Source organism: Phacochoerus africanus, chromosome 9 (genome assembly GCF_016906955.1).
Source record: "Phacochoerus africanus isolate WHEZ1 chromosome 9, ROS_Pafr_v1, whole genome shotgun sequence".
Classification (NCBI taxonomy): domain Eukaryota; kingdom Metazoa; phylum Chordata; class Mammalia; order Artiodactyla; family Suidae; genus Phacochoerus; species Phacochoerus africanus.
Window position 1 is genome coordinate 35,529,450 of NC_062552.1, and position 12,988 is coordinate 35,542,437.

Below are 12,988 nucleotides of genomic sequence, written 5' to 3' on the forward strand. Positions count from 1 at the left end.
TGTTAATATATTCATAACACCTTCAGAGAAATGCGTAGATGAAATAATTTTTTCTTTTTTTTTTCCCTGAAAGATGTCGTAAACTGCCAAAGGGACTTAAAGATTGGCAAGCTTTTCTGGATCTGAAAAAAAGAATTGATGATTTCAGTGAGTCATGTCCTCTACTAGAAATGATGACCAATAAGGCAATGAAACAGAGACACTGGGATCGAATCTCCGAGTTAACTGGAACCCCGTTTGATGTGGAATCTGATTCTTTTTGTCTTAGAAATATTATGGAAGCACCACTCCTTAAAAATAAGGATGACATTGAGGTACATAAGATTATAAGATCTTACCTATCTCCCAAGTTTTAATCCTTAGGTTGGGGGGAATAAAATTCTCCATTTCTTTCTTTTTTAAAGAAGGTTATAAGGTCTTACAAATAGTCTATTAAATAATGTCTCCTTTTTTTGGTGAACATTGTGTAAATAAACATTTTATTTAAGAGTGTACTAATTATCCTGTATAATGCACTCTCAAAATTTGGTTTTGCAAAATAATGCTGTAACTCAAGGAGATATGATTATTTGAAATTTTTTTAGTTTTGGAGCTCTTCAGCCTATCCTCCTTGTCCCTTAACTATACCTTGCCTGCTCTGGTATTAACCACGCTAGAGTCTCACCATTAGTTCGTTCAGTGCCTCTAAAGGAAGCCTTTTCCCTTCCTATAAAATGTCCTCTCTCTCCCAGTTGGAATCCCACTTATTCGCACGTGCTGCTTCCTCAGTGAAGCCTTTCCTCCACTGCAGGCAAAAGTTTCTCCCTCCTCAGAACTCGCAATGGTTCAGGCCACTCTTATTATATTTATTATACTTATTTGTGTTCTAATAATGAGTAGAAATTCCTTGCACCTTTCTATTTCTTCCCATCTAAGTATTCTAAGTATGAAAATCAGTTGAGACATGTTTGGGGAAAATACCTTTTATTTGCTCTTGTGAGACTTCCATATCAAAGATTCTCAGAAAAAAAACAGGAAGACCCATTAAAAACAGATTGTGTCAGGCAAGATATTCATCTTAGGGCCCAAACAGGCAGGGATATAGCAATGTTTATATGTTACTTTAAAGAGTTCAAAAGGTTTTCTCCATTTTGGCTGAAAAACACCAATTAAAAATAGAAACAAAAACATGATGACTTAAGTTCCATTATCTCCTGGCACAGTAAAAGAGTTAGTAGTCAGAGTACCACAGGGTTCTGGTTTGAACTTGCGATAGAATGATCTCAAGCCTTGGTTTTATTGGCTGTAAAATGATCCAATGGCTTCTAGACCAAGCTAAAAAATTCTGATTTTTACAGTGCACCTAATTTATCATTGAAAATGTCATGATATAGTCTTTGATTTCCCTCTGAAGGATATTTGCATATCTGCCATTAAAGAGAAGGATATTGAAGCCAAGCTGACCCAGGTGATTGAGAATTGGACCAACCAGAACCTAAGTTTTGCAGCATTTAAGGGAAAGGGAGAGCTCCTGCTCAAAGGAACTGAATCGGGAGAGATTATCACCTTGATGGAGGATAGTTTAATGGTCCTAGGTTCCTTACTAAGCAACAGGTAACCTTATTTTATTTACTTATTTTAAATATTATTATTTGTGTGTGTGTCTTTTTAGGGCTGCACCCATGGCATATGGAAGTTCCGAGGCCAGGGGTTGAATCAGAGCTGCAGCTGCCGGCCCACGCCACAGCCACTGCAACACCAGATCCAAGCTGCATCTTCGACCTACACCACAGCTCACGGCAACACCGGATCCTTAACCCACTGAGCAAGGTCAGGGATTGAACCCACGTCCTCATGGATACTAGGTAGGTTCATTACCACTGAGCCACAATGGAAACTCCTAAAATTACTTTTTAAATTGAAGTATAGTTGATTTACAATGTTGCGTTAATTTCCGCTGTAAAGCAAAGCGATTCGGTTATATATATATTTTTTTCTTTTTTATATCCTATTCCATTATGGTTTATCTCAGGATTTTGAATACAGTTCCTTGTGCTACACAGTAGGACCTTGTTATTCATCCCTTCCATATGTAATGGTTTGCATTTACTAACCCCAAACTCCCAGTCCATCCGTCCCCTTTCCCCTCTCCCTTGGAAACCACAGTCTGTTCTCTGTGTCAACACAGATAATTTTATAGTTTTCAGGGGAAGGTTTTGATTTTGTATTTAGGGTTATATATTTTTAGGTAAAAGCCCAGTTTTGTAGCTGTGGCACAACACAAGAGTCTGAACTAAAGTGCTGAATTCTGCTGTCCTACAAGAACTACCTATTTTCCCTAATAACCATGGCCTCCATCTCTTCTTTTATGGTCCTCACCTCCTCTTCCTGTTTTCCATTGTAATTATTCTCCTCCAAACTGGCAGCTCATCTGCTGAACACCTTGATTCTCCACCACAGTGACATCTTCATCCTTATCTTCTTTCTCTTTTGTTCTCTGATTTTTCATCCTTGTCTTCCTTGGCTAAACAAGGAAAAGTGTGCTGGCAACACATGAAGGAATATACCGTTAGGGGGCTTGGATACCTACTTGGATTTTTATGGTGGAAAGTGGCTATATCTGTCCTGGGTCCACCGCAGCCTAAATGAGGCAACCTATCCGTCATTGTACTACTGCACCAGCTCAAAAGTGACTCTGACTCTGATCTCAAGCACGGAGTTAGAAAATGGGACCCAGACAGATTAAGTATACTGTCAGGTCTTTCTCTGGGCATTAGCATCCTCTAATCCCCTGTCAGGCTATGTGGGAATTCTTCACAGGTTTTCACCCCAACACACCCAAGAAATATGTCACATTATTTCAGAGGTCATTATTAACAAGGTTTAGTGTCCAGGGTGCATGGAGATTTTAATACCCTATCTCCAGGAAGGGAATCACTGTTTAATGAATAGCATCCTTGAGTTCCCATCGTGGTTCAGTGGTTAACGAATCCGAGTAGCATCCATGAGGATGTGGGTTCGATCCCTGGCCTTGCTCAGTGGGTTAAGGATCCAGCGTTGCCGTGAGCTGTGGTGTAGGTCATAGACATGGCTCGGATCTGGCATTGCTGTGGCTCTGGCATAGGCTGTCAGCTACAGCTCCGATTTGACCTCAGCCTGGGAACCTCCATATGCTGCAGGCGCTGCCCTAAAAAGACAACAAAAATAAATAAATAAATAGCTAGCATCCTGCACAATCTCTGGCCCTGAGGCAGTCTTGTATTTGTATGATGTACTAACTCATAAAACTCCTAGTTCTGGGAGTTCTGGGTTGAACTTGCTAGAGTTAAACTCCTAGGGTGCATCCGCTGCTTTCAGGGAATTTGAATAATCCTGGCAAAGGCGCCCATTGGCTCTTCAGTGGTTCCTAAACTTCCCAGGCAGCTACTTGCCCATCATTTCAAATTATGCTATCCTGAATTCCTTTAGACCTCTTGAAGAAGGGGGCTGTAGATTCATCTGAACCTGGTCTGTGGCTAATGAAGTCATGATTTGAAGCCTTTCTTAAATTAATCCTTAACTTGCATATAACCTGAGTGGTATGGTGCTTATTTATGGTTCTAGTAAACTCAGTGTTGATTCTGCAAGAAAGAGTATTAGGATATCTAAGAAGTTACAACACCCTGGGAGATTCTCCTCTTAGAGAACTTTGCAATACCAAGTGGACACGGAAAAACCTCTTCTAGAGCCGACCACCGACGGATCATGCAGCCAGTACTGCCAGCTGGAGCTCTAGTTCTATCCAGATATGACTGCAGAAGAGAGTTGTGTATCTCCATGGGTGATACACCTGAGTTGCCTGGGTGGTGACACTTTCTCATGGTGGGTCCTGATTGCATGGGGCTCCATGGCCTTCCTACCTATCATGAACAGTTTCCACCACCCAGAGTTGTGCAATGCAGTTAAGAACAAAAGCCAGGAGTTCCCGTCGTGGCGTGGTGGTTAACGAATCCGACTAGGAACCATGAGATTGCGGATTCGATCCCTGACCTTGCTCAGTGGGTTAAGGATCCAGCGTTGCTGTGAGCTGTGGTGTAGGTTGCACACATGGCTCGGATCCCGCGTTGCTGTGGCTCTGGCCTAGGCCGGTGGCTACAGCTCCGATTCAACCCCTAGCCTGGGAACCTCCATATGCCGTGGGAGGGGCCCAAGAAATAGCAAAAAAAAAGACAAAAAAAAAAAAAAGAACAAAAGCCAGTCATTAGTGATTTTATTTCAGATCTTTTTTTTTTTTCATGTGGGGAGGTTAAACACCATCAAAGATGACTCTTTTTAAAAAATTCTGCAGGAAACTATTTTGGGCTCTGGGTGCTTCAACTCCCTGAAATATCCATCCATACCATCTTGGTCTGCACTTATTGATTTTTTTTTTTTAGGGCTGCACCCACGGCATATGGAGGTTCCCAGGCTAGGCATTGAATCAGAGCTATAGCCTACGCCACAGCCAGAGCAATGTAGGATCTGAGTTGTGTCTGCAGCCCACACCACAGCTTGTGGCAATGCCAGATCCTTAACACACTGAGAAAGGCCAGGGATCAAACCCACGTCCCCATGGATGCTAGTCAGATTCATTTCTGCTGAACCACAAAGGGAACTCCTCCACGTATTGATTTTGAAGGTGCTTTTGGCTTAGTGATTGCTTTTCAACTCTAAACTAACAGCCAGATGGACACTACAAATTTAGTGTTGAGAAAAATGCCTCTTGCTGCCTGATCTACTCATCCACTTCCTTGGGACAATTTTTGTACAACCCCTTAAGACCTCCGTGTTTAACAGAGGCTTCTATAAGAAATGAAGAGTTACACTCAGGCATCAGACTATACCCAGTAGAACCCTATTCTATATGTGAGCACCTTCAAGTCACCCTGTCCTGGTCAAAAGAAACATTTTAAGATTTCACTCAACAAGTGCCACTCACCAGGAAATGCCACTACGCAACTTACCACTGCAGCAAACTGAAGTCAGCATCTTGATCCAACTATGGATGATTAGGTCTTTACCCAGTAGCTTCCCATCACTCCCTCATGGCATCCACTCTGTTTCTTGTCTTTCTTAGTTGTGCCCAGCTTTTTGGACACCTTGTATCCTTATGAACCCTTCAGCTAGCCCTGATGGTAAAAAGCAGGAACCAGGCTTTCAGGGGGTAGCGATTCTGGATCTTTAACACTGCAGAATCTAGGCACAGTGCCTGGTGGAATTAGCAGTCTGTGCGTGGAAGAGCACATCTGTAGGGAACGTCAAGCCTCAATCTTGACCCTAGCCTTGTGGTAGTAGTTCCGTAGACCAGTGACAAACAGCGCCCCATGTGTTATTGTCATGGGCAGCCCCCACTTGGATTTGGTTCACAGGAATCTTGGAAAGTCATCGTATTCTCTGTTTTACCTTTACCCCGAGGAGCAAGCAATGAATGCGGTTGCTTTGCTGGACCTCTGTGCCAAGTTCGAACTTGGCAAACTTCCTACTCTGTCACTGCTATATGGAGACAGTAAGCGAAATTATATGTTTTATTCATAGAAATGCAAACATCTCATTAAATGTGTGAAATTTAATAGGAACTGCCTTTTAGAAAAAAAAAAGTTCATTGTCAAAGGAATGTTTCTCCTATAATTTACTTTGTTAGGCCATATTGTTTTCTCTTTCTTAAAATGTAATATCTTTTCCATTCATACTTTTTAGATATAATGCTCCATTTAAAAAAAATATCCAGAATTGGGTGTATAAATTATCCACATCCTCAGATATAATTGAAGAGTGGCTAGTAGTCCAGAACCTTTGGGTTTATCTTGAAGCTGTCTTTGTAGGTGGTGATATTGCCAAACAGCTACCTCAGGTAAATATACCTAGTTTTGCTTTCCTTTTTTTTTATTTCTTTTTTACAGATGCACCCACAGCATATGGAATTTCCCAGGCTAGGGTTGAATTGAAGCTGCAGCCTACCCCACAGCCACAGCAACACCAGATCCGAGCTACCTCTGTGACCTACACTGCAGCTTGTGGCAACACTGGATCCTTAAGCCATTGACTGAGGCCAGGGATAGAACCTGCGTCCTCACAGAGACAAGATCAGGTCTTTAACCCACTGAACCACTATCCGAACTCCTTAAGTATGGTTTTTGTAATTGCTGATAGAATAATTTGGTGTGTGTTGTCTACATGTCTCTGTAAAAGTTTTCACAAAGACATATGGTTGTGTCTTGATTGTTTATTTGCACCAGGGTTTTGCAAACTATGCCCCACTCTCCTGTTTTTGTAAAGTTTTATTGAAACACTGCTATGTCCATTCATTTATGTTCTGTCTGTGGCTGCGTTAGCATTACAGTGGCAGAGCTGTGTAGTTGTAACAGCGACCTACAAAGCCTACAAAAGCAGCCCTACAAAGCCTGAAATATTTAGTATTTTGCCCTTTAAAAAAAATTTTTTTTTCAAGTGCTGACCTTTTTTGATTTATATTAGTAGAAAGAAGCTCACATATTTTCAAATCTCCAGGTTGTGTGAGGAAGTGAGGTCCATTCAAATATGATGCTATTAAATTATAGTAGTTCTTCTCTTCCAATATTCCTCTGAGAGTAGAATTTGAGATAATCTATATTCTGTAAGCACAAATTAACAATTAGTAAGTTGACGAATAGTAGATCAGGCACACCGCGCAAGGAAATTCAGCCTTAGACGCCTGTAACAAATTCTTTCAAACACCTTCACTGGGACCTTGAAATTAATGCCAGTAACTTACTAATAGCTTTATTCTATGAGGGTAACTTTTCTCATAAAATTAGGCTGCTCTTTTGAATTTCCATGCCTATGGAATCTCTATAGATTAAAAATAAAGGATAAAAGCATTTTGAAAAAGGCTGATTTCTCTTTGTAACACATTTTTAAAAACATAAATCTTTTCTTTTTTAATCAGAAAGTTGTATTTCTTTAAAAAGTGCACTGAAAAGTTTTAATAGAGGCAAGATTATGCCAGTTTCTAAAGGCATTTTTGCAACTGAATGCAAAGCTTAATACCATCCACAATAAATAGAAAATTTTCATTTGCAAACATGTAAATGAAGCTTTGTTTTGGATTTTTACTGCTTTCTCTTTTTCTTTTTCCTGGGGTACTGTTAAGCTTTAATTATTCCAAAGATCTTGAGATCAAATTATTTTCATGCTTCTTCAGTTTGCTCATCAAACCAAAACACCTGGGGTGCTGAAAGAGTCGATTTGCGATTTAGGTTGATAGCTCTGAAAATTAATCATGTGGCACTTTGAAAAATGTATTATGTGTAAGGAAACAAATCAGTGGTAAACCCCATTGTGATAGAACAGCATTTCAATAAGCAGTTTTATGACTTTGAGTTTTTGTTGTTCAGAGTTAATTCAGATGAAAAAAATTTCCCCTTTAAATTATGTAGCCTGAGACTAATAGGCTGGTTTAAAGAACTGTAAGAAATTCCGAAGTGAAGGCTTGGCTTTATTCAGTTGTCCAAATGCCAACTTTTCCTGACTACAGATTTGTTTTTAGGAGGCAAAGCGTTTTCAGAATATTGACAAGTCATGGATAAAGATAATGCAGCGAGCTCATGAGAATCCTAATGTGATTAGTTGCTGTGTTGGAGATGAAACCATGGGGCAGCTTTTACCTCATTTACACGAACAGTTAGAAGTATGTCAGAAATCTCTTACAGGGTAAGAGTTTAAATTTTTTTTTCTTTTTTTGGCCATCCCACGCCACACGGAGTTTCAGGGCCAGGGATTAGCTCCAAGCCATAGTTACCACCTACACCACAGCTGGGGCAAGGCTCAATCCTTAACCCACTGTGCTGGCCTAGGGACTGAACCTCTGTCCCAGTGTTGCAGAGACACCACTGATCCTGTTGTGCCACAGTGTGAGAACTCCTTTTTTTTTAATTTAATTTTTTAAAAGGGTTTTATTACCCATCATTTTATGTATGGTGGTGTTATATCCCGTCGACAAATTAATAGAATGGACTGCCTTTCTGGTTTGGGTAGTGACAGTTGAAGTGGTGATGGGAATTTAACATTTCATATACATTTACTTTTTCTGCAAAAAAAAAAAAAAAAGACACCTTCAAGTTGAGGGTGGGTGAGTTCAAGCATTGTTTTACTTTTGTTGGGCCGCTATAGCAGATGACCACAAACTGGGTGGCTTAAAACAGCAGAAATGTGTGTTCTTACCGTGCTGAAGGCCAGAAGTCTGAACCCGAGCTTTCTGAAGGCTATTGGGGAGATCCCTGCCTTGCCTCGTCCCGGTTCTGGTGGTTCTAGGACTTGCTTGTGGCTGCATAACTCCAGTCTCCATCTCTGCCTCGTGTGTCCTTCTCCTCTTCTTCCTGTGTGTCCCTTATGAGGACATTTGTCATTGGACTTGGGGCTCATGTGGATAATCCAGGATTACTCTTCTCAAGATCCTGAACTGCAGGACATTTGCAAAGACCACATTCACAGATTCCAGGGAATAGAACATAGTCCTGTCTTTTGGGGGTGGGGGGGCTCCCATTCCCCACATTCCAGCCATGGCATAGAGATGTGTGCTCAGAGAACAGTTAGCCAGGCTGATCCTCAGATAATTTTCTGCAAAGGCAGTTCATGCTCAGTGTCTATTGGAAATATGTTGTATCCTGGTTTGTGCAAGTGTAGGCCTCTGTCCTGACTTGGAAAGGTTCCAGGAGGGCTCTTGATGAGGAAGAAGACCATAGACGAGGGGGCAGGCTTGCTCTGAATCACTTTCCTATTTCCAGTGGTTTCCCAAGTCTGTGGTGGAGCAGGACTTTGGTTCCTGCAGACATTTCAGAGACAAATGAGAAATGAACACAGATGTTTGCGACCACCGTATTGAAGACGTTAGTGATTCGGTCTTGGCAAAAACAAAAAACCCACCCCAAATTAACAATTCAGAAAAGACCACTTGACATTGTGACTTTATTTAAAGGTATTTGGAGAAGAAGCGATTACTCTTTCCAAGATTCTTCTTTGTATCTGATCCAGTTCTCCTAGAAATTCTTGGACAAGCCAGTGATTCCCATACCATCCAGGTATGTACTTTAAATATCTGTTCTTTACATCCCTTTTCCACAGACTCTGTAATAAAAAATAAAGATGAACTTAGCATCTTAAAGGTGCAGCCAGGAAAGACGAGTATTAAAAATTATGTTAGTTATATAATATCTTCTTTTCTTTGCATTCGGAGCCCATGAACCTGAGGCAAGAATCACTGATTATGCAACCCATCAGCTGGGTGACCTTGGCCATCTTCTTAATTTTCCTGTGCTTCTGTTTCTGTAAATATGCTGTAAAATCAGAATATTAATCATTTCTACCTCATAGTATTGTCAGAAGGATTACACAGGATATAGTACGTTGAAAAATATCTGACAGCACAGTGTGTGCTCACTAAATGTAATTCATTATTATGATTATATATTTTTTCCCCTTTCTTTCTTTCTTTGGGCCACACCTGCAGCATGTGAAAGTTCCTGGGCTAGGGGTCCAGTCAGAGCTGTAGCTGCCAGCCTATACCACAGCCACAGCAACGCCAGATCTGAGCCACATCTGCGACCTACACCGCAGCTTACGGCAACGCCAGATCCTTAACCCACTGAGCAAGGTCAGGGATCAAACCCTTGTCCTCACAGACACTGTGTCTGCTCCTCAACCCACTGAGCCACAACGGGAACTCCTATTATGATATTTTAATCTTAACATTCTTAGATCAGATAGGGATTGTGGGTTGCATTTGTCCTTTTTTTTTTTTTTTTCCCCCGGAATGCTTCTTAAATGCTTTTAGCTATTTCCAAGGGCAGTACTTCCAGGTGGAAGAGTAACTGGGTATGGAAGGCTGTGAAACACCCATCCTAGGGCCATTTCTGGTTTAGAAATCTGGGGAACAGTTAGTAATGCCTTCTTTATTGGTTTCCAGGGAGTCATGGGGATGAGAAAGGAAAGGAGGGAATCAGCAGCTATATAGGACAGCCCTGGAGCCAGGAGAGACAGCAGCACTGAGCTGTCTCTTGGAGGGAAGGGGGCAGGGACCGTGTGGTTTGGTCCGAGTCTGGAAGGCCACAGCTACTAGTCCAGTCCCCACGGTGTAAGAGTAGAATTAGTAGCTCTTGGAGGAAACAATCTGTAGGGCTGGATTTTAAAACGTGAGCCTCCACGTCAGTCAAAGGTCAAAGAAGAGTCTTTTTTTTTTTTTGAAACAATGGAGTAAATTCTTAATCTTTTACAAATATAAAAAAATCATAAGGATTTTAAAAACATCTCAATGGCTTTTGTGCTTAGCCTCATGTATGACGTGTTTGCTGTCTTGTCTTTTCTTATAGCCGCATCTCCCTGCAGTGTCTGATAACATAAACGAGGTGACATTTCATGCAAAAGACTACGATCGTATCATGGCTGTCATATCAAGAGAAGGAGAAAAAATCATTGTAATTTAACTCGGTTAAAATTTTATCATTAGGATTTCTTTTAAAAAGTTTAGGTTGAAGGGGAGTTCCTATTGTGGTGCAGGGGAAACAAATCCGACTAGTAACCATGAGGTTGCGGGTTCAATCCCTGACCTCCCTCAGTGGGTTAAGGATCCAGTGTTGCCATGAGCTGTGGTGTAGGTCACAGATGCAGCTTGGATCTGGCGTTGCTGTGGCTGTGGTGTAGGCCTGTAGCTACAGCTCCGATTCAACCCCTAGCCTGGGAACCTCCGTGTGCCATGGGTGCAGCCCTCAAAAGCAAAAAAACAAAAAAACAAAACAAAACAAAAAAATTTAGGTTGAGGAGAAGGCAGTTCTCTTAATGAACAAAAGGGAGGCAGGTGGAGTTGAATTCTAGTCCTGCAGCCCTGGCTTTGTTATGAACTAGTTTAGATAACTCCTTGAACTTCTCTGAGACTCACTTTATCATCTGTACAATGGATGTTTTAGACCAGATGATCTTTATAGTTCCCTCTGCCTAATGTAGTAGTTGATTCTACTCATGTTTTAAATATTTTGCGTAAAATTGTTTGCATTGAATTACTGTGACTTATCGTGTCACATTTGTAAAAATACCAAATTCTTATCAATTTGTAATGTATGTTTTAGCTGGATAACAGTGTTATGGCCAAAGGTCCCGTGGAGATTTGGCTTCTGGAGCTGTTAAAAATGCAGATGTCGTCCTTACATAATATAATTAGATCTGCCTTCTATCAAATCAGCGATTCAGGATTTCAACTCCTACATTTCCTCCATCACTTTCCAGCACAGGTGAGACCACACAACGTTTCAATGATGGAAATAAGCGGGAAGGATACTCAGGAGGCCGTCGGCCTGATGATGTGGAGGGTGATGATGTAGCTTGGAACTAGACAGGGAGGCAGGCCCACCCTCAGCTTGTCCACCTCAGCCTTTCTAGGCCAACCCATCCCATTCCCCGGAAGCGGATCCGCCACTGTTCCTCTCCCATCACTGAGGATATACACTGAGACCAAAGCCATTCATGGTAAATTTCATCGTCTTTGTGGAAGACAGCTCTCCATGTAAACAAGACCTGTCTGTATCCGTACAGAGACAGCTGTAGGTATGGATCTGTGTCTGGACATATGTAAAAGGGACAGCACCTCTTTTCCTGACATGAAATCAGTCTTGCCTTTTGTTTCTTTTCCCTTCAAGTAACCAAACATTGGCATAATCTGTTAAGGGAGGCCTTCTCATGCGACTCACTTTTTAAAGGGAGAGGACCTTGAAGAGTCTGGAGCAGGTGTTCTCTTGAACAGCTCGCGCGTCCTGTGCCCCTTTGGAGAGCACGGTCGTGTGCCAAGTATTATTAAAACTGGATATGGGAAATGAAGAGCCAACAGTTTCATTACATTTTCAGCCAAGATAAATGAAAAGCGATGATTTGTGAGCTGGGTCAAAGATCCACGGGATAGGAAGCAAGAGATACCCGAGGAAAACATAGGCAGTTTTTGCCTCCCCCACTGCTCCTCCCAAATCCTGAATTACTGCACACACAGCAGAGCAGCTGCAAGGATATGAAATTATTTATTCAAATGATATAAGTACAGACAGAGAATCAACCTTCACTGGAAAGAGTATTTTAATATTGTGTTTTTTATATAGTGCAATATCCTTGGCAAACCTTGATATTCTTATTAGCATTTATTACCTTTATGATAAAGCTTTTATAAAACATTTTATTTGATAAGCTGAGGAAAATAGCTCCTTAGACTAAGTCAGCCTACTTTCCCTCTCCTAGGAAAGCTTGATCACCTTGTATTTATAACATTAAAGGTGGAAAAGTTGAAAAGCAAATTCAAAGCAGCAGCGAAGTTGAACGGGGAATATAGTAGGAAAGCACACTAACTTTTGGGATTTTCTGTAATGTGTGTTTATATACACACCTACATACACACACACACAAAGATTTTTAGATAAACATCTTAATGTTGTAATGGGCAAATTTCAGTTTCCTGGAAGAATTGCTTTAAAGAGTAATGAATGTATGTATTCATTCTTTCTGTATATATTCATTCACTATGTACTCATTCAATATATATATTACTCTTTACGTCGCTTTTTAGAAAGCAGCTTTTCCAAATAAATGTGCCCATACAGTGCTAATTTTTTTATCTAAAATTGTTTAAAATTTCACCTCTGCTTTCTTCTCAAACACATTTTTAAGGTTATGAACACAAGGAATCCTGTTGCAAACGCTGGGAAGAATTTGAAAAACATAAAAATGAAAACAAAAGTTTCTCATATTTACACCACCTGGAAATGATGACGGTGAATATTTTAGTGTGTTCCCTTTCCACATTTTTAATGTGCTTCTTATAGGCCTCGAATACTATTGATGAGAGTGAGCATTCTCATTTTGCTTTTTCCTTGCAATGCAGTATCCTCCGTTTTTTACCACGAAGTCCCCACCTTCTTCAACTGAGTGAAAGACATTATTTAAACTTTCCTTGGCGACTCAAGAGTCATTTCATTTTACTTTG

The 12,988-nt window shown here is 40.9% G+C and overlaps 1 protein-coding gene across 1 annotated transcript in view; it reads left to right on the forward strand.

Annotated features, from left to right (window-relative positions):
- Positions 1 to 12,988, forward strand: part of DNAH8 (dynein axonemal heavy chain 8) — a 269,859-nt gene that overhangs the window by 91,037 nt on the left and 165,834 nt on the right. Inside the window, 7 exon segments of the mRNA XM_047797103.1 lie at positions 74 to 314; positions 1,394 to 1,593; positions 5,695 to 5,848; positions 7,523 to 7,686; positions 8,951 to 9,053; positions 10,341 to 10,445; positions 11,094 to 11,255. Of these exon segments, the coding sequence (XP_047653059.1) occupies positions 74 to 314; positions 1,394 to 1,593; positions 5,695 to 5,848; positions 7,523 to 7,686; positions 8,951 to 9,053; positions 10,341 to 10,445; positions 11,094 to 11,255 (1,129 nt within the window).